The sequence below is a fragment of the Amyelois transitella genome, chromosome 20, assembly GCF_032362555.1.
Source record: "Amyelois transitella isolate CPQ chromosome 20, ilAmyTran1.1, whole genome shotgun sequence".
Lineage (NCBI taxonomy): Eukaryota > Metazoa > Arthropoda > Insecta > Lepidoptera > Pyralidae > Amyelois > Amyelois transitella.
The window spans coordinates 7,388,942-7,410,796 of NC_083523.1; the positions used below are offsets into that span (position 1 = coordinate 7,388,942).

General features: G+C 33.1%; 1 protein-coding gene across 2 annotated transcripts in view; it reads right to left on the minus strand.

Moving 5' to 3' along the window:
• LOC106131697 (uncharacterized) overlaps positions 1-21,855 on the minus strand; it is a 78,286-nt gene that overhangs the window by 47,713 nt on the left and 8,718 nt on the right. The window contains exons 1-2 of one of the 2 annotated variants that reach the window (XM_013330869.2): positions 15,132-15,647; positions 4,896-5,778 (exon numbers count right to left, since the gene is read on the minus strand). In XM_013330869.2, coding sequence (XP_013186323.1) covers positions 4,896-5,628 — 733 coding nt within the window. In that variant the 5' untranslated portion in view covers positions 5,629-5,778; positions 15,132-15,647. Of the gene's footprint in view, positions 1-4,895; positions 5,779-15,131; positions 15,648-21,855 lie in introns of those variants that run through there. The other variant, XM_060949835.1, reaches the window with a different exon arrangement.

A 21,855-nucleotide genomic window follows, 5' to 3' on the forward strand; every position in this document is an offset into this window, starting at 1 on the left:
CGTGCCGACAAATTAAGGTGTCATTTTAAAGAACTATCATTAACAGCTAGGTTAAACTATACAAGAGTATACGGCCCCGGTTCCGCCTGCGTAGGAAAAATGCCGTAAATTTCGGTTCCAGCAGGAATTTCGGAAAATCCTCTCCTAGTGCAACCCTAGACCACATTTATAACCTACATGTGAAATTTAAAATCTTTAGAGATAGCGTCAGTCAATCAATCAGTTTGGCTAACGGCTAGCTTTTAAACTTGTGTAAATTTTTCTTAAAAAAATTAACTTTTCAAATGTCAACCAATAACTTTTAAAAGTTAACAACACATTGAAACAAGAATATAAAATTGAAGAATGAGACTTAACAGTACAACACAATATAATAAAAGAACAAGTACAAAGTTCGCCACCCTTATAAAATTATTAAGCCTTATACACATGTGTGCAGCGAATTTAAATTTACAATCAATTGAACTAAATAATACAAAAGGTATCAAAGCAGTTAAAAAAATCGAAATATTATATTAAAAAAATAATAATAAAAATCCATGATCTACATACGTTTGTAGCAATCAACTATAGTCCCTGAGTATTGACTTTAATACTAATATTATAAAAAGGAAAATATGAATTTATTAAATGTAAAGAAGCAATAAAAAAATATATTTAACAACATTTATTTAGCCTAATCTTTAGGAAGAACACCACAGAAATTTTATTTCCGAAAATTTCCACTGCACAAAGCCCCAGGCAAAAGTCTAGAATATATAAAATTCTCAATCTTTAAAAAAACCTGTCAGCATAACTATTCCTTACAATGCAGTTATAACATAAACGCGTTAATAACGATTTGTCGAGCACTTCTCATGAAAGGCTCCACACAGACATAGATCTCGCTAGACCCCGCGAATATATGAAGAAACTACTAGAAATTACTTGGCCAACCAAATCACGTGAAAAACTGTTGTCTTATGGATGTCCTTACGAACTATTTTATTCAATACGCGTTGTCGTAGCCATCAGTCGTCGAAGTATTAAATTGTATAAGATAAAGTGATTGAACACTTTTAGAAAAATCTACCAAACAATTTTGAACGAAAGACTTTGCATTTGCTCCAACATTGGGAAAAAAATATCTAGATAAATTCAGGCACGTGGACTAATGTGAGATAGGTGCCCCTACAAAGGAGGTTAGATGAGAGTCGCGTCGTTTCAAAAACCGACTTATTAAATCCAGGCTCCTCTGGAGAGTTTTGAGTTCGCAACATAGAATAACAAAACAGAATTTTGCGGTATCTAGTCAGATCTATATCTGCGGCCCAACTCTAAATAAACCCATAATGGGCCAATCAAACAAACTCGATTCGTTTTATTTGTAGTTTACGATCCAAGCTAAATGCTGTTCAGAAAAGGATAAGTATTTATGAGTTGTAATTATCGATTAAACCTTCACCATAGCTAAAGCGACGCGAGAAATATACGCTCAATGCTATTTGCATTGCATTATCGTTAATATTACGCTATCTAAATGATTTAGACGTGGCGATATTTTTGAAGCACGAGTTCTTTCTTGAGTTTACAACCAGATTTTTATAGTGGGCAACTAAATAATAATTACCTTTAGTTCAAACACAAAAAGTTTTAGTAGTTAAAAATGTTGCCACTTTGCAAAGATACCAGCCTTTTGGTGTAATCTTTCTTAAACCATGTCCCTAGTTAATACTTTGCTTCTACGGCCTACCCTAGTATGTACTATATGTGTATAATCTAATGTAAGTTCTAAACTATTACTCTCATTTTTTTCTTAAAATGCCGCTTCTCGTCTAAAATTGGCGACCAACATGGTGTAGGCAATACTTAAATAAATATATAAATAAAGTATGTTGCCTACAATGGCCATCTTAATTTTTGAGATTGCTGCACTACAGAGCGTCCAGTTTAACTCTCAAAAATATTATTTTTACATGGCAACTCTACCGAATTTAGCAAATTCTAGACTAACATATCGGCGTCTGCGTCGAATATCATGTGAATACAGATTAAAATGGGAGTTGATTGGCTAAGCCTAGTCTAAACACGGTCCGGCCAGCGCGCAACAAATTAAACCATCCTCCATCGTGTATGTATCCGATCGCAGACAGACGATGCCGACTGCCAGGGTTGCCATTATATGGAATTGAATTACATGAGGGTAGAGAGAGAAAGAGATAGATATGTCTAATGAAGAGAAAGGGGTGAATGGCTATCTTTATGATGTAAAATTAAGAATGATACTTAACAGCCTGTAAGAAAAAACAGGCGCTGTTATCATATCCAGAATGATTGCTAATTCGTAAAAAAATAATGTAAAATTTACCTAGGGCACCACCAATTCAAGACTCAGGAACTCGACCTTAGTGTGTTAGTTGATCATTGGTTAAGTGCTACCTTTTTTTTCAGATATTCGTAACGATGGGAAAAACCGCAGAGAATTGCAAGTCATCAGTAAAAAGTGCTATAAAACAAAACAACTTCTAAAATATCGTATACGCAGACTATATGAGTCATCAAATTCATAAATCGACGCTTAATTATAGTCCATTAGAACGATTAAAGCTATGAATGACCGTCCTTAAATCAAAGAGATACATCCGTCACCGAATGCACGTTCCATTTACAATTGACGCAAGACAGCACATTCGTTTGTAATTAATCCTTATAAATGCAAATCTAAAAATAATTTGGCAACCCTGGGCGACGACGGGCGACACAGCTGCATCGACCAATAGCTTATTGCTTGGACGTTCCACGTTCAAATTACATCTTGCAAATTTATTCATACGTCCATCTCTACACTTTATGACCCCTATTTCTGGTATCATAGCGTTCAAACTGCTATAAAATATGTTTTTGTAGTCGTAACTTATTTATATTTGCGTATTGGTCCCGATTAAAATGCTTCAATACAAAGCAAGTGTATGAATAGAAGGCGTTTTATTAGCAGTTATAGGAATGCTCGTAATGGTGGAACAGTGTGACAAATTTAATGCAAAAGGCGACGATAAGCTTTATTCATTACAGCACAGACTGTAATAATAAAACGATAGCCGTTTATGAATGCTACTTTTGACACGATAAATTCTATAATGAATTTAACGTGTCAAAATTATTAATTCTATTTGTTGAAAGACATGAAGTGATCACACCACATTTAAGCAACTGGATACTAACCATGATCCAGAATGGGTTAGGTACCACTGCAAATGTTCGTGGGTTAGACGAGTCGCTTTGTGTAAAAACCTTGCGCCCTCTATCCAGGATCATAGTAAAAAAGGCGCACCCTGGGCTCCACTCCAAGAGGCATGAATGTAACCGAGAATAACAAGACAACATTATAAAAAAATAAAGCATGTTAAGCGTGTATAATCCTATTCCTATAAAGTATGTCAATATCGCTTAAGCATAAGTCCCTTTTATTGGTAAGTTATTTTTCTTAGTGCAAACCGTGAATTATCTATCTAATGAGGTTTTAAAATTAACTGACAGACCTCAAAGGCACATGATCGGCACTTAAAATGATCTCAACGAGGCACTTCGGTTCCTTTCGACTAATTGAGTCTGATTTAGTGCTGACGCTAGTTAATAGCCTATATCGGCAATTCTTGGAACGGCCAGTTTATTTTGACACGTGTGAGTATGTCGATCATTTTGGGAAAGAACATACGGTTGTATGTATGTCTACATATATAAAATCTCGTCTATTTCCCTTGGGGGGCAAACAGTGTTAATTGCAGTTCCCTTGAGATTTTCGGGAAATCTTCTCTAAAATCTCTTTTATTTCTAGATTACTATAGTCGTCTGTGATATAATTAAGATATCCTTAATAATCTATTTGCGTGTGGACGTCGTAGGAAGCCACCCACCAAGATAAGGTACTCACCAAATAGCACTAAATTAATAAATCTAAGTTTAGATAAATATATACGGGAAACCAACAAAAAGAATTATAGCGAAACCAGAACCTGGTTAACAGACAAGAACAAAACCTTGCATGAAAGTTACTTTATATCTTACTGCTCCAAAAAAACCACATTCTTACTTTATCGAACCCCGAGCTTCAATCCAAAAGCTAAATATGAAATCAACAATACGCCACGAAGTTAGTCTCTAAGGGTTAAGTATTTCATCAATTCTTTCAAGAACGATGCTAATTGACATCCAGTTGGTAAAACAAGATGGAGCTCTTTTCCTAGAACTTTTGTTTATTTTCCCAACTGGTTAAAGCTTTCGGTAACATTTTTGCTACTACTTTTATAGATTTCCAGAATCTTTTGTTATTGTTATGACAACGAGACACACGAGCGACCATAATATTGTGAAGACCTATTTCCGATCATAACAAAGTGAAAAAAGTTAATTTCATGTAAATGAAAACAAATTCTCAAAATGTGAAACAAAAATATCAATTTGGTGCATGCATGTAATTTAAAATTCACTGATTCCAATTTATATTTTGTTAATGTACTAAATAAACGATTTTTCTTTCTTTCTCTCTTTCTTTCAAATATTTCCGAGATCAAATCCTAAAAGTTTTCTTTTGTTTTGTATAGTCTGGTTTCAACTGGACTTTCAGTGATTCTGCCGATGTCTTGGTTTGAGACACGAAGACGAAATTAGTCAATAAATGATTACTCGTATAAGGAGAAGTTTCACAACTGTACAAACATAATAAGACAAACACAACATGCAATCTCAAAAGTTATACCCCACGTCATGACATTGAAATAAATGTTATGTGTGATCGATGATTTAATCACAAAATTAATGTAAAGATTGATATTTTAGTATCATATGCTATCGTCATAAAGGATAAGGAGAGAGCGCTATAAAGGGTAACGAGTATAAGGTTAAAAAACTATTCTTACCTTTCTTTTCATCATCTGCAGCCCAGTCCTTAGATTTTGGCACCGACAAATTCAGCGGCTGCTCCTCACATTTTAAATACGGCACTTTCTCCACTTCACAGTCACTAGTCCTCACTCCACGCTGCAACAACTGTTCCTGCAGCTTATTTTTATGTGCACTTATACTAAACTTCTTATCATCTGTTTGTACTTGAATACTCTTCTCGAAATAAGGCTTTTTCACTTCAAAATTCCGCTTCACGCTCATCAGTTGACTGACCGTCGATCTCTTAGGTTCATTCCTCTCTGTTGTACTCGATAATCCTAGGATATATTCTATTGTATGCGGCGTTGGCTTCTTCGGCGGCTTTCCGTAAACATGTGGATGCCATGACGGCTCATATATTTCCTCTTTTCTATACTCTTCCTTTCTCCCAACCTCCGCTTCTTCACGTTCATCTTGTGCGTTCTGTTGTGTGGTATCACCATTTTGAGATTCTTGCTTCTCTTCATCTTCTTGATGACGTCTTTCATTGACGTCATCAGCTATAACCAATTCTTCCTCCTTATCTTCCTCGTCCACATTTATTTTTTCATCAGTACTATCTTCTCTAAATTGATAATCAAATGAATTATCATTCTGGAAATTATCAATAAGTCCACTATCGGCTTGGTCTATCAAATTGGGTGTCACGTAATTGGAGACTACAGTTTGCATATCTGTCTCAGAATCCTGCCCCTGTTCCGCGCTCATGTGTAAAATTCAATCACGTTTTGTACGGAAATAGTGTGTCATGTTTGTTTTTATGATTGAATTAGCATTTAATAGCCACTCGGGATTGATGTTGGAGAGTTTGTTTGATGTCGGCTGCGGCTTTGAAGTCCCACGGGTTTCAGATGCTTCCTGTAACAAACAGACGCACATTTGAGTCTTATTGAGTGAGTGCGCGCAATAGAGCGAACAACTTTGCCGTCACAAATACACCCGTGTTACTTTCGGATATTTTCATTTATTCGTCTGACATTTATCCCGATAATTTGGTATAGGGAGATTTAATATCTGGCAATTTTTTTACTTCGGTATTGTTACGTATTTAAGTTTCAAACTGACTTATTTGCAATTGTTTTCTTAATCACCCATTATAAGGAAGTCCTCATAATAATATCCTAGAAATAATACTTAGATATAAGTATTACATACCTACACATAATAGTAATTACACATACATACATTGAATCACTTCTACAAAGTGCCCAACACTTCAATAAAATGCTATTAACCTTAAATAGGGTTGTCAATTGCCGGTTTAGATATAATGTTTTTTACCATTAACACATTCATGATCAATTCAATATTTAAAATGCATGTAACATGCATGTATTATCATCGGGTTAATCACAAACAAAAAAAAAGTATAAATATTTTTGAATTCAGACTTTTTATGTAAGAAGAAATTCTTAATATAATAAATATTCTTTTTACTTTTGTTACGTCAAAAGTAAAAATAATATTTATTATATTAAGAAGAAAATTACATAAAAAGTCTCTATAGGTTATTTTTACGTACACTTTTAAACGATTTAAGAACTAAAATACTTCTGTCTTTCTTTGGTTGATGGTATTCTGTTTGAAAATGACAGATTTTACACGCATATCTGTAAGGCCTAACATTCTAAACATCTTTTACAGCACAAAACAAAGGTGCCCAACTGTCTTCCAAGTTCTGGGCTCATTCTGCAGAGTCAACCCTACGCGGAAATGATTTGAAATTTATACTCGTATTTACATGGCACTTTATGTGAGCGAAATGAAAATAGGTTGGTGTGCGGTTTCAAAAGATTGAATTTGGCTTCGGATATAAGCGGATCTGGTGAGAATAAATTAAAATAGTTAAGAGTGGACTTGCAATGAATGCGGAAATTCTCTATGAAACTACTTAGAATAGACACAATATGCAGATGAAGTGTTTTATAATTTAAATAAGAGTCGTGCTAGATTTTTGTTTGCTAAGAGCAATTTTACGATCCAAATATTTGTAAAATTCTAAGACTGCATAAGATACAGAACATTTCCCGGAAGGGATAGGCAGAGATACATACATTCCATAAAGAACAATATCCATAAAGAAAATATTAACGAAGCAATACCAAGTACCAACCACAAATTTCTTCAATAACATCTATGAAAACTATGGTCAACTCATAAATCAATTCTGGATATGAATTAAATTTTCTTTCTCCATCGAATCATTCATACTTTCAGTTTGATATCAGACAAGCCGAACAATATGATAAATCTGTAAACTTCCTCGATTCAAATTTCACTATCAAATGTATAGAATTCTGCAACATCGAATTGAGTGAGTATAAAATAACGTAGAGTACAGAAATAAATACATATATCTCGAGTAAATAAAATTGAAACTCGAAATTAAATTTTATCTTTAAGTTATTTTAGCTCGATACAGCAAAACAACATACATACATATAAATAATCACGTCTACATCCCTTGCGGGGTAGACAGACCCTAAAAATATAAACGTAGCCCAACAGTCTTGAAATGACTGATAGGCCACGTTCAGTTCAGCTATCGCCATAGTAATATAGTAGCTTATATTGCTATAGGCCAACTCTTTTGCCCGTAAAGCTATAAGATGCTGGAATGCCTTTCCGGAAGACATTAGACAGATATCCAACCAATAAGTTTAAGGAAAAGTACATATTTTCTTCTTCAGAAAAGAAACTATCATTTCTTTCTCATGTAAATAATATTTATGTATATTCTTATTTATGTACATATGAAGAAAATATTTGTTTATTTTTTTTCTCTCTCAAATTGACACCGGATTATTTATTTGTTTGCTATTTTCTAAAGGTTGACTGGTAGAAAATGCTATTACTAAGTCCACCTTTTCTACCTTTCAAGGCTCAATATTATATTAAATAAAGAAATATAAAATAAATAACACATCATGCATATTAAGAAGTTATGGAGTATATACTCGTATAGCTAAGTAAGATATTTAGAAACCAACTTAATATCACTTGTAACGATACCCTTTTGTATTGCAACTTTGGGAACTGGATTACTATTATCTAGTATAGATCCGTGTAAACGTTGCGGCGGTTACACTAGAGTCGCTTCTTGTAAAAACCTAACCCAATCAAGGATCTTAGTTGAAGGAGCATACCTGACTCCTCTCCAGAGAAGTAAGCATTTAAGGGACTAACGTCAGAATGATGAATGATATAAACTTACAACTTGAATCCCCACAGGGGTTTAGTTCCCGCCAGTTACACTTCTGTTCACTCTCTTATTTGTGTTGGTGAGTTTGTAACATTTGCGGTGTGCGTGCATCGTACTACAACGTTTGCGTTTTGTTTCAATTTGTACTTAGGGTTGCGAGGTAGTTGAAACTTGTATTGTTGGAAAACCCGTCTGGCTGAAAGATTTTAATTCTATGTAGCAAATCTGTAGTAAAAAGACATTCTACGTTGCGTTAAACAGGACTAAATTAAGGTTATGTAAGTGCTGGAATTGATCATCATGATCGTAAAGGTATATAGGTGTATAAGTAGGTAGGTCATATAAGTAATAGGTTCTTCTATTACTAATTCGATTTTGAAGTGTGGCCCAAATAATTGTAATTTAAAAAATATATTGTTTTTTTTTTATTTAGTCTAATCAATAGTCTTGTATAATAAAAGCAACGAAAAATTTTCATAAAAATATTTTGCACGCCTAATGTTTTGTTCCTTCTTTTCTTCTCAATGGATTGCATAAAAATAGTAGATAATATATGATAATATCATGTAAATATAATAGGAATGTGCACGCATTCCAGCAACCCTGATTCGGAACCCAATAAAAATCAATCAACAGTGACGATGAGAGGAAAACGGTTGTTCCATGAAGGGGCGGCCGGAGGGCGGTTAATGTAGAACTGTGACGGGTTCGATAACCTACTATCGATGCACCAACAATAAAAGAATATATTTTTATTTATTATTTGTATTATATAGGTGCCGTGTGGTACCGATACAAAAAAGAATACGACCACTCCATCACTTTCCCATGGATATCGTAAAAGGCAACTAAGGGATAGGCTTATAAAATTGCGGTCCTTTTTTTAGGCGATGGGCTAGCAACCTGTCACTATTTGGATCTCAATTCCATCATTAAGCCGAGCAACTGAACGTGGCCAATTAGTCTTTTCGGGACTATTAGGTCTGTCTACTCCGTAAGGGATATAGACGTGACTATATGTATGTATGTGTATATGTATCGCCGAGCAAAGAATATAATATATTTATATTATTTTCATTATAACATGCTGTAATGTTATGAGTTAGCAGAGAATTGTTTTTGTTTTAGATATTTTTGAAGTTTTCAATTTATTGACAATTTGAACTATTGGTAATTGAACTGCAGCTATAAAATATATGATACAATTGGGTAAAGACAACAAAAATTGCACCGTATGATATACAAAAATTCAGCATACTTTTTTGGCAGGGCTAACAAAATATTTGATATAACTATTAACAAACAAATTATAAACGCTTCGACTGTGCAACTTATGGTGACCGTTTGTCATTTAGAACTTATGGAAATGACATTTAAAATATCTCATTCTGCTGTCTCAATCCGTTTCGGATTCCATCAAATTTGTCCCAAAAAACATACTCATCTATCGATATCGTCAAAATATGAACTGGTACATCACTAGTGCTTGGGGTTAGGGATTACGTATAACGTTCAGTGCGCATGGACGATAGAGCACGGCTGTATGATGTTGTATATGACTGCGGTGAATATGATGAAAGGTGATATTTTGTTTACTGCCCTGTTAAATTGACCCTTCATTATTAAATAGAGAAGTTTATTCGATAATTTCAAATCGGTCTCTTTTTATAGTTAATAGAATTAGTAACATGTCATAGCAGATACCCATCAACGCTACTCTTTCCTCACAAATATACAAAATCTTAGAAAATTTTCGCCAACTTATATAATATCAGCATTTAAAAAAAACCTATAATGTCAAATAAAAAAGCATCATATACCTACTAGGAGGTGCAGATTCAAATCCTACAGCGACCATTACTGACACTTTTCTGAGTCAACCAATGTTGTTAAACCATACGTTTTGACAATTATTAAGCGATATGAAGTATCCTATAATAATGAATAAAAATTTTGAAAATTTATTTGAATTTGAGTCGTGTACATTATTTTGAATGCTAGCCGATTATCTTACAGTGAGAAAAACATCGTGAGGAAACCAGCACATTCAACTGGATGTATAATCATGATCCTATATGGATTAAGTTCTTCTACAGAAGGTGCGAAGGTCTGACTGAAGTCGCTAAGTGTAAAAACCAGACTTACCTAGAGGAATAGGAGTATTCTAACTTATAAATGCTTTTGGTAGCAAAGAAAAAAGTTTCCACTCTCACTCCTTCTGTATCAACTTAGTAAAGTCTAATTTATTGTAGGGAAATGCTTGTCCTGTCACTATCATAATAAGCTATTCAGTTATACGTAGGGGATTTCAATACCTTACTAATGCCTCCGTCTACTCCATGTAGGATATGTTTAGACAGTCTACTAATCAAACCTTCTACTCTATGTAAGTATAGGTAAGTTACTTAATTTATTTACTTTATCTTCAAAATGTTAAATATCTTATTTCTATATCTTAATTAAAACTTTTTAAGGCTTGCTAAAAAAAATGTGCGTCCGTTATATAAATCCTAATGCGTTCCAATTAAATGTTGTTCGTAACATCTGTAATGATTATTAACATTAAATTAAGCAGTGTAATCAGCTTATAACGATAAATAGATATATATAGGGCGTTTTGTACTGTATTGACGTCAATCGCATAGTGTTTGTAAGCAAAAAGCAGCAATGCGGATTGCATATCTGAATATTGCTGATGTTTTTATCATTAATCGGTTTAATTTACAATTTATTAGTATTACGTTGTTATCGTGTTTTCTGTTTTTTTTTTTTTAATTGCCATTACCTAATTGCGAAGTTCTTTTACATCTTTGTGTGTTTCCGATTGCATCAGCCGTTATGGTTCAGAACCCGGGGTACTCTTACCGATTTTCACGATTTTTTTCGATTATCTAAGAGCACCATTAAACCGTTTATTATAAAAGCTATATTAATAAATGCTTTAACTATACAGACATGCATTTCCTTTGCTTTCTCTCAAATACACTAGCAAATAAATTCTTTAGAAAAGCCGCGCTGTCATCATAAAACTTGCCACCAAAATTTATTCCTGAAGCAAAGATCAAAACAATGTAATTAAGGAAGTGTGACCATTTAACACTTCTATTCATTAAAAAAAATCACGCCGTATTATTTGATACTCTCCAAACTGGCTGTTTCCTACAGAACATTAAAAAGAATATTATGCTGTCATATCATAATGCCATCACATTCGAAATTCAAAATTTCCCTATAGAGATGGGAATATGGTTTATAATTGAATGTGAATCGATATGCAAACGAGTTATCGAGTCGTCGGTTGAATCAAAGGGCCCACACACGTTGCCGTCGGAACTTCCGCGACTTTGTACGTGGTCGGTCCCACATCGTTATCGATTAATGTCATAATCTGTTCAACCAAATTGGTTATAACGGTAATTCAGTTAATTTTACTTCCAGGATGAATCAGTTATGATTAAAGATGAGTTTTCAGCCGTTAAAGTTGTCTTATAGCGTAATTAAAAGGAGTTGTGAAGTACTTTCTAAATAGTTAAATGTTAATTCGCAGACATGAACGGATATCGATTGCTTATTAAATATTCAATAACTTACTTGCAACTTGACTGAAAGGAGCGATGGTTTTCTATATTAGAATTTGATATTACATTGATGTTAAAGTTTTAAAATAAAGGTATCGTTATTTAAAAAATAGTGTAATAGAATTAGAATTAATATTTGACATCAGCCTCAGAATTTATGACCCCGTAGAGTTTACTTGAAGGTGTCAGATCTTCTTCTTAGGATTATCATCCTCATGGAGTTACAGTTATGGCCACACCTCTCTAACAAAGAGCCGAGTCTTTTAGGTAGGTACCACAATCGATTTCGTAAACTTTGGAGACTAATCTTCATAATATTAGATTATGGTTAAATACAGTAGCCATTATTTAATCATGATCCAACATATGAAGTTGCAAATTGAATATGCAGGTTATAATGTTTCAAATCAACCGGAAACAGCATCGGTTAGCAATTAAAACTATATACACAAGTCAGAGAAGAGTCTTCGGTACCTATGGCTTGTAGGATTTGAACTTCCATCACGCTTTCATTATTATACCACCGACGATCAAAACATCTCTGAGAAATAATCTATTAGACAGGTAAATCTTCTAAATCTTTTTATTTATTTATTGGAAAATAAACAGTCTTATTCTTCTTTTAAAGACTGTTGGCTCTGTCTACCCCGCATGGGATATAGACGTGACCATATGTATGTATGTAAACAGTCTTATATAGAAACTAGATAAAAACCCAAGAACCATTAATATGTTTTCACATTTGGGTATCGAAAAAGCTTATCTGTTATTATTATGTATAATAACCACGAAATAATTGTCCGTTCTGTGTACTAAACAACAGATAAACTACATATAATTAGGTATGAGTATATCCTTTAACCAATATGGCCGCTTCAATCAGGACCTATCAGCCGCTATCAATCTCACCGTATCTTCGTTCGGCGATGGCAATCAATTAGTATTACATTATTGGAGACAATTACACATTAATACGATACACTATCGATTATTATATCGATACTGGAACAATAATGGGCATTGCTAAATGTTATAAGGATTTGACATGGATATTTTCAGGCATTTCCCCGCCCTACTAGGCCATATTCAAATTCGAATTTCATAACTTTTGGTTATACAACAATGGTTGACATCAAATAAATTATTTAAAACTCAGTTTACTTCCGCTTCCAAAGTGTCAGTGCAGAAGAAGCGGTAACAAACTGCACTACAGCATTTTTTTTCAATAAAATAACTTGACAATTATCCAAATTTAGAATAGAAATGTGGACGAGAAATTAAATGATTTTATCGAAATTTTAATATTGAAAAATATATTTTTAAATGGAATATCAAATTATATTAAATTGATGTAAGTACAGTGTACTAAATTTTAGTTTAAGTTCAAATCAAACTACAAATCTTTACGAAGTTCCTGTGCCAAGCTCAAGCCAGATGTTTTTGTTATTCAGGTAATCATCAGTCCTACAATAAGTCTTCTCACAAAGTAATTTCTTTACACTCTTTACATTTTTGGTTAGGCATATCAAGAACCGACTCCGAAAACCTATTATAAAATCTTATGCAGTTCCCCATAAATGATTTACTGATTTTGCTAAGCTTATGATACGACATGACTAATTTATGTTTATTACGTAAATTTCAATCAGTTGTGGTGCTAACTTTTTGGCCTACTACCACAAGTGGAATCTAGGAACTGTATTTTTATAAATATTAATTTTGTGTTATGCTTATAGGTTTACATTTCATTTCTGATTTATTCAATTTTAATTACATTATTCGTTCATTTTAATTTGATAATAACACAAGTCTATATATGTATAATTTTGTACTTGCTATTTTAAACAATATTATCTTTTGTTTCCTTGGGTATTTCCGGTGTTAATCCTGTAGGTTTGTAAGTAATACATAAAAAAAACGCTTCTCTCCCGGAAGGGTAGACAGATACTACATCTTTCCGCTTGCCACGATCCCTGCATACTTCCTTAGCTTTATCCACATTCATAACTCTCTTTTGTAAGTATTCCATATCCAATAAAGAAAAAGTAGTGTTCTTTGAAAGTATGAATATTTTTGAATTGGCTTCTGTTGAACTAATCGTAGTCGCATTATTGTTTTTCGAAGCAGTGTATCGAAATATTGATTTCCAAAATTGTGTTTCTGTCGAAAAATAACTTATAGTCTGAACTCTTATTTCTTCAGATCCTGTTTTCACCTTGGGTGTAACTAGGACAAAAGCAAAATAATGAATGGCTAAAAATAACATTTTATAACAAATTTAACAAATATGTATAAATAAATTTCTTCGAATTTTCTGTATCCTCAAACTCTTCGTAGAATTAATCTTAAGGAAAATAAGGGATATAAAAAAATATTATTTTTTTATCTTCGATCAAAAATAAAATCGAAGTTTTTTATAAATCCTCTTTTTCCCCTGTGCCTTTTCCTTACTAAAGAAACATACCTACTTACATGTCAAATTTTAGCTTTCTTTGCCCAAGAGTTTCGGTTGTAGGTATTTTGCCATTATTCAGTCAATTTCCCAAGTTTTATTTAACTGCTAACTTTTACCGGCAGCTTCGCCCGCGCGAATTTAGCACCACCTACTTTTTACCGGGATGAAAAGTACTTTTCCCGACTTTTAATTTATCGCAAAAAATAAAGAAGATTATTATTATAAATAGATAACGCGTGAAGCACAATCAACAAATAAGTAGGCAATAATGGCAATGTCAATTGCCTATAATGGCAATGTCTTTCTTAAGTTATATGTAGGTAGGTGCATTATTTTAATTGTTAACCGATGATTTCTCAGTTAGAAAGAAAATCTGCACATGCAGGTGTAATCATGATACACACAGATAAGGTTCCCCTGCAATGGCGATCATATGGGAGTCGCTTCAGGTTAGTAACCATCAGAAAAACATATCTTACCCAATCCTGGATCATAAGTAGTCAAGAGGCGGAACCAGGGCCTTTATTCAGAGGGACTCACATGGAGATGACTTTGTTGTTGATAATATAGAAACTTATTTACTTACTTGTAGCTCCTTAACCGTGACTTTCCTTCAGGAATTATATCTTAACCTATATTGCCAAAAACTTAATTTTATATTTTTTTTCAGAACTGAAATACTAATATACTCCTGAATAAATAAACTATATAAGTATATCTTATCTTTTATCATATCTAGTTTTTTTTTTCAATTATTCCTTACCTAATGTCAAATCAAAATAAACTTTCAAAATAAAACTCACTTAATTAGAAACTGTCATAAAAACTATCTTAACTAGCTCTATTAATTGGTGACAAGACCAGATTGCCTACTGGTTTTGTTTATGTAATCGCTTGATCTTATCTCGATTCAATAAAAGTTCGATCTCATTAGACTAAATTAACTAGTTCCAAATTAATTTCTCTTGCCACTCACCCAAATCGAGTTTATATCCGGCTGATCACTTGAACAACACTAAACAAATAAAAAAAAAATATCACCAAAAAAATATAAAATGTCTCGTTTAAATTTAGAATGCGTATTAAACACTTCCGAAGCGAATTATCGCATAATGGCGCGAACAAAAGACGCGCGATTCCGATGGAGCAACGAATGCGAGGAACGGAACTTGTTCGCAGTACAAGTGGAGTTGTACTGACGGCCTGATGCTAAAGCTTAATCCGCTGTGTGGGTGCGATGGTGTGCGAGGAGGACAGCAAGCTATAGTTGTTAACGCGGCGATCCTCACAGTTAGACTAACTCACATCCAAATCGCTTAATTTTATGAGTTGTTGCCTTCTCCACCCCCTCACTGTGGACCCATCGTGTGACCTTTGCGTCGCGGCCTTTTCACTTTTTTTGGTAATGTTCTATTTTTACTCAAGTTCAAGACAAAGCTATTTTATTTAATAATTAAAATTTTTCAAGTTATATGTTAAGTGAATGAAAAATTTCCTTATAGATAACTCAATATTAAACAGACTGTGTTTAATGGATATTTAAGTAATTTATTGACTTTTGATATCATGCGCCTTTTTTCAATATCGCCCATTTAATTACCAATATCATGGATTATTAAGACACTAATTCAATTTTTATCAGTTAAAATTACTTATTGATAAAAAGAAACATACTGACAGCTATAAAAGTAAGGGGAAAATTTACATCGGTCTATATCGATTAAAACGATAAAATGTAGTACTCATACCTTATTGCGATAATAAAAAAAACAATTAATTTATTGTAATTGTTCCTTGTACTATCAATCGAAATTTCAATTATCATCCACATATCTCAATTCTAAAAAAAAATCAATCATTGATTATTCGTTTTTTAAAACAAAACCTGAGTTTACCAACCCAAGATCATGGTCAAAAGGTGCATCCTGTCTAGAGAAGTGAAGATTTAACCGAGATTGATAACAGGTTTATTCACTGAACTTGTAAGGCGTATGTCTTATCTATTCTTTCATTCTATATTTTCTTGATTATACAAAATGATAGAACGAGAAGAATTGTAGGACATACCTATGCTTTGTCAACGTTCGTGAATAGGTGGGCAGGAGGAAGAAGACAGCATAATGAAAAAAAATAATAAAAAACCTACTCCCTCAAAAAAAAAAAAAAACAAATGATAATCTCGAATTATCCACTGGAATGACACCTAAATGAGAAATTGCATTTTACGTGACAATATACATAATAATAGAAAGAGAATAAAAATAATCTCGAATTCTTGAATCGAATGCTATAATATGGGCTTCACAACTGAAACTAAATATATACTCATGTTGGAGTGCATTCAAAATAAGTTTACAAGATATTTGTTCATGAAACTTTATGGTGTCTATCCTTTTTATCCTTTTATATACCCTTCCTTATTTGTGCTCGGTATAATAAGATTATAGGATACACAAAGTTACGAGTGCGTAAAGATTTAACCACGTAAAATAACCATAAGCTGAATAGCTGAGACCATTTCTAGATATTTTCTCTTGTTTTGGATAAATAAATAATATTAACACAAGAACATAATACATCAAGTATAAAATCGCGTTAATCATTATATTTATATTTTCCTATGGGTATAACTTTCAGAGTTTAGTAGTGATAACGCACAAATAGACAAACTGCGTTAATAATATGGATAAAAAATAAATAAAAAAAGGACCTCCCGACAAGGCCACATGGCGCGAAACATTTAGCGCCGTTACAGTAGCAATAACTCAGCTCAGGAAATCACGTCATCGCTCTATTACTGTACAATATAGCGAAAGCTCGCACACTCGGGTAGTGTGCGTACTATAGGCGTATTATACGTACGCTCAGTAACGGTGCGCTTTTAAAAAAAAAAATATTTTTTCTTTTTCCCGTTTTTCTTTTATGTTTTTAAGGTACCCATTTAATTTCATGGTCCAAACATGTTGTAAAATTTTTCTTAGCGAATAAAAAATATGCCTGTATAATAAAATTAAATCAATTAGTTTCAATTTGTTTCTTTGTAATATCTTTATAGTACATAAATTAACACAGTAATAAGAAACAGTACATAGTTATACTAAAATAACTTAATCACTTTCCGTGGCGGACTTATCCCATGAAAGTATCTCTTCCAGTCAACCGGCATATAATAAAAGAACTAGATAACTAAGTAAAATTGCGGCAAGTTACTGTGTTATTAACAATAATATAGTAACAGAAATACAAATAATAGTCATATACCTACCCACTAAATATATATGCATAAACTTATTAATAAAGTGTGGTTCCCGGCACCAATACAAAAAAGAATAGGACCACTCCATCTCTTTCCCATGGATGTCGTAAAAGGCGACTAAGGGATAGGCTTACAAGCTTGAGATTCTTTTTTAGGCGATGGGCTAGCAACCTGTCACTATTTGAATCTCAATTCTATCATTAAGCCAAATAGCTGAACGTGGCCATTCAGTCTTTTCAAGGCTGTTGGCTCTGTCTACCCCGCAAGGGATATAGACGTGACCATATGTATGTATGTATTAATAAATTAACATACATAAACTGATATCATTTTCCTGACGTTCAATCTGGGTGCTCAAGTGGAGAGGAACTTAAATACATTATTTTTGATTATATTGATTTCGTGCCTTTTTAGTGTCCAAGGGGAGAGAAATTTACTTGGGATTCTTCTTGTAGTCGATGGGCTAGCAACCTGGTAACAATTTGAATCTGAATTCCATCAATCTTGAGCTTTCACTCTTTTCGAGACTGATGGCTTGGCCTGCTCCGCAAGCGATATCGACACGATTATATGTATAGAAGTATGTAATTAAGTTCTTGTCTTTTATTGTATTGTTCTTTTTTAAATTTAAGTTCGGGTAACAGATTAATTTGGTACTATATATTGTTTTTTTTTTAAATATTATATATAACTTTAGTAACTTAAAAACTAAAGGGAAGAAAGTATTTGAAGTTATACTTTTTTACTGGAAGTATAATTGTATTTGACCTTTTAATCTGCCTAAAGAATGAAAGATTTCTAAAATTATTTTTTTTATTAAAATTCGTGTGGCTTACTGCAACTTCATTAGAGTAAAATAAAAAAAATATCCTACTTAATTTATTGTCACACATGTATTTAACATTAAACATCGCACCCTTCTCACTCGTATAGCCTATGCAGTCTGTCTGTGTGTAATTATTGTATCGTACGAGAACGCAATGGAACTGTAATTAAGCACTGTTTGTGCAACTGACGTTGATATTATAGGCTCTCATTAGATCATATTAGTTTTGAAAGCAATTGCTTTTTTGATGGTATACTTTAAAATGGTTTCTTGGGGATGGAACTAAAGATAGGAGTATATGTATGTACTCATACATAAAATCACGCCTCTCATCAGAAGGGTAGGCAAAGACTACATCTTTCCACTTGCCAGAATCTCTGCATACTTCTTACAACTCTCTTCTTGCAAGCTCGTCGGTTTCTGATACTCTTGACCTGACTTTTTGCCAGAACGTCTGAAAATATAATATACCTACAGACGGCAAAGTCCACTTTAAAACTGCAAAATTATTTTAATTTATTTGCCATTAATAAAAGACGATTTTTATAATGACATCACATTCATAAACACAACAATTAAGTTATAAAGCTGTTAAACGAGTTCATGACGCTAACAAAACGCTAGTTTGTGACGTCATAAACCGAGTACCATTTAATACTTCTAAACTTTTGCGTTGCATGATTATAATTGTATGCAAACGGGAATTAACGGGAACATAGTAGTACCATTTGATTGGCTGCTTGAATGAAGAATCCACCGCGCCGACGGAGCCGTAACACCAGTACGTCAGCCATCTTGTGACCACGGTCAATGCGAATTTTTCTGGATCAAATGCGTGGAGCAAGTAATCGCGAATTTGTAAGTGATTTAATCAGCGCCATCTGTGGTAACGCGATGGCACTAATGCAGTGCTATATAATTTCGTGATAACTTGCTCGACGAGTTTGATCTAGTAAAACTCGCACTAACCCTTCCGGTCGGAACGTCAGGAAAAAACGGTATGTAAGCGTTAAGTACATTTTGGCATCGTTATGGTGCCCGGATTAAGAGTAATGCACATGAAGGCACAGGTTCGAATCCTAAGCGACCATATGACTCTTTTTGGGCTATGTTAGGACATTAGTTTGAGGTCAAATCGATTTTATTACGATGAGGAAAAACATCGTAAGGAGACCTGCACATTCAGGCAAGTGAATGTGTAAACATTGTTAAACACGGGTTAGGTTTTCTGGCAAAAAAAAAATCCTTTCAATATATCTTAATTCCATTATAAAGCCATAGAGCTGAACGTTGCCTTTCAGTCTTTTCAAAACTATTGGCTCTGTCTACCCCGCAAGGGTAAAACGCGATAATATGTTTAGGTTATGTTTTGCAGAGGGCAAACGACAGTCACTTCATGTCAAATCTTGCTTTATCCAGGAACATAGTTTTTATGCAATCCATAAAATATATATATATATTTTTTTTTCTTTTTTCAATATTAAATCTCATAAATATATAAAATTAAACAATGTATTCTCTCGTTCACATTCTATTCTAAGTATAATTTAATATTGTGAAGTTGACGTTGTTGAAGAAAATGCTGCAGTGCAGTTTGTTACCGCTTCTTCTGCACTGACGCCTTGGAAGCGGCAGTAAACTTAGTTTTTAAGTAATTTATTTGACGTCAACCAATGTTGTTTAACCATACGACAATTATTAAGCGATATATAGTATCCTATAATAATGAATAAAAATTTTGAATTTGAATTTGAATAGTATTACATTAGTAGTTTACCTAGTAGTCCATTTTAGTAATTATAACAAGAGGAGCCCGTCCCCTTGTAATAATTACTAAAATTCGTAGCGGTTCGTAGCTCCAGTCGCGTCGTAGACCTCTACGCCGTAGACTGTTGAGCATTTTCTTAATTTTTTTTTATTTCTTGTTTATTGATACTCGATGTACTGAGATGTTTTGAGCTTCAAAATTTTTTAAATATGTTTTTGGGCTAGCTATGTGTTTATTTGTACGTCCGTATTTATGTTTTAATCATCTAGTGAACCTTTTAACCACAAAACCGCAGTTAACCTAAGTGACTGTAACACACTCTCAATAAACCATATCATTCATTTATATTATAGTTCGTTCAAACGGCGACACTTTACACATTTTATTATTATGACTCAATTATTGTTCCCTTGTGTGTGTGTTTGTGTGTGCGCTATCGGAATGTTAAGGTTTATTACTTACTTCATTTTATTGATCGTGAACTTGTTCGCCGGTGCATTTCTCCGAAACTTTATGAACGTGACTTATGTATTTTGTTTGATAAATTTTTATTTCGAAAATTTGTTGTCTAGTATAGAAAATATTCTAACAATCAAATTAAAAGTACATACTTTAAAAAAAAAAAAATTATCTATTGTATAGTATAAATCTACGGGAGTGTGCCTAGAAGGCATGGCAATACTAAACAGATTTCAAAAAGCTGGTGATCCAACATTGTCTAAAATAAAACTCGTATGTACATAAAATATACATAAATTGTATTGTAGTTGTATATACATAATAATATTGTTAATAAATATGTACTACTAAAACAGTGTCTATTTACTTTGTGAACACCTTCGACCATTAAGTTATTATGTTAGCATTTTGTTAAACCTTTCGTCTACACTCCTCGGATTATATGCAATCTCTCTTCTGATTCTGCCAAGGATCAGATGCGTAAGCTAAACTTTGACTATAGATATAGTATTCATTGGAATTAAGTAATAAAAAAAAACTTTAAAACGCCTCATGCTAACATCATTAAATGACAGACAGACAGCGCTATAAAAAACTTATTCTTTTTTCAAACAATTCTGATGGAGCAATTAAAATGGCCATTTAGTTAATACCCTCATCCGAAATTTAAAAAAAAAGTGTATAAAAAAATGATGTCCCGAAGATTTCTTTATCACGTGCACCCTACTTTAGTTTTTTGTGGCCAGCTTATGGATTTAAAATGCCGATTAGCTATAAATTTAAGAAATGTTGCCATGTTTCATATATATGTAGTATTTTTTCTCTACAATAGTGCCCTCTCGATGTCGCTAGAGTAAGTCAGCAGGTTCACTCGCGTAAAATGTAAGATCTAGATTATTCCTTATTCCGCGGGAATTTTGGGAAAACCTGTATTGGTAACCTTAGATGTATGGTCTGTGAATTGATTATATCAATGAAACAGTTAGTGTCCTTTTTATATAGTATAAAGAAGATAATATATTTACGGTACTTTTAGCCATATTACTAACTTAAGAACTACAGATAAATGTTTCATGTCAATATCGGGATAAACACAGGGATTTATGAGGATAATAATGACATTTTCGGCGTGCAAAGCCTATACCGATAAAATAATACACATATGTATGTATGTCATATTAAAAATTCTCTTTTAATTTAAACTCAACAATATAGTTATTAAAATACCACTAAAGATAAATCAAATAAATGTTATTAAATACCTAAACAGGCATTCTAAATTGTTTACAACATCAACAGTTAAGTTCTCCAATATAAGCCGAAATTGGTTGACGAAATATAAATTAATTTCGATCATAAATCCGGGTATTACAGTTACATAAACTGGCAAC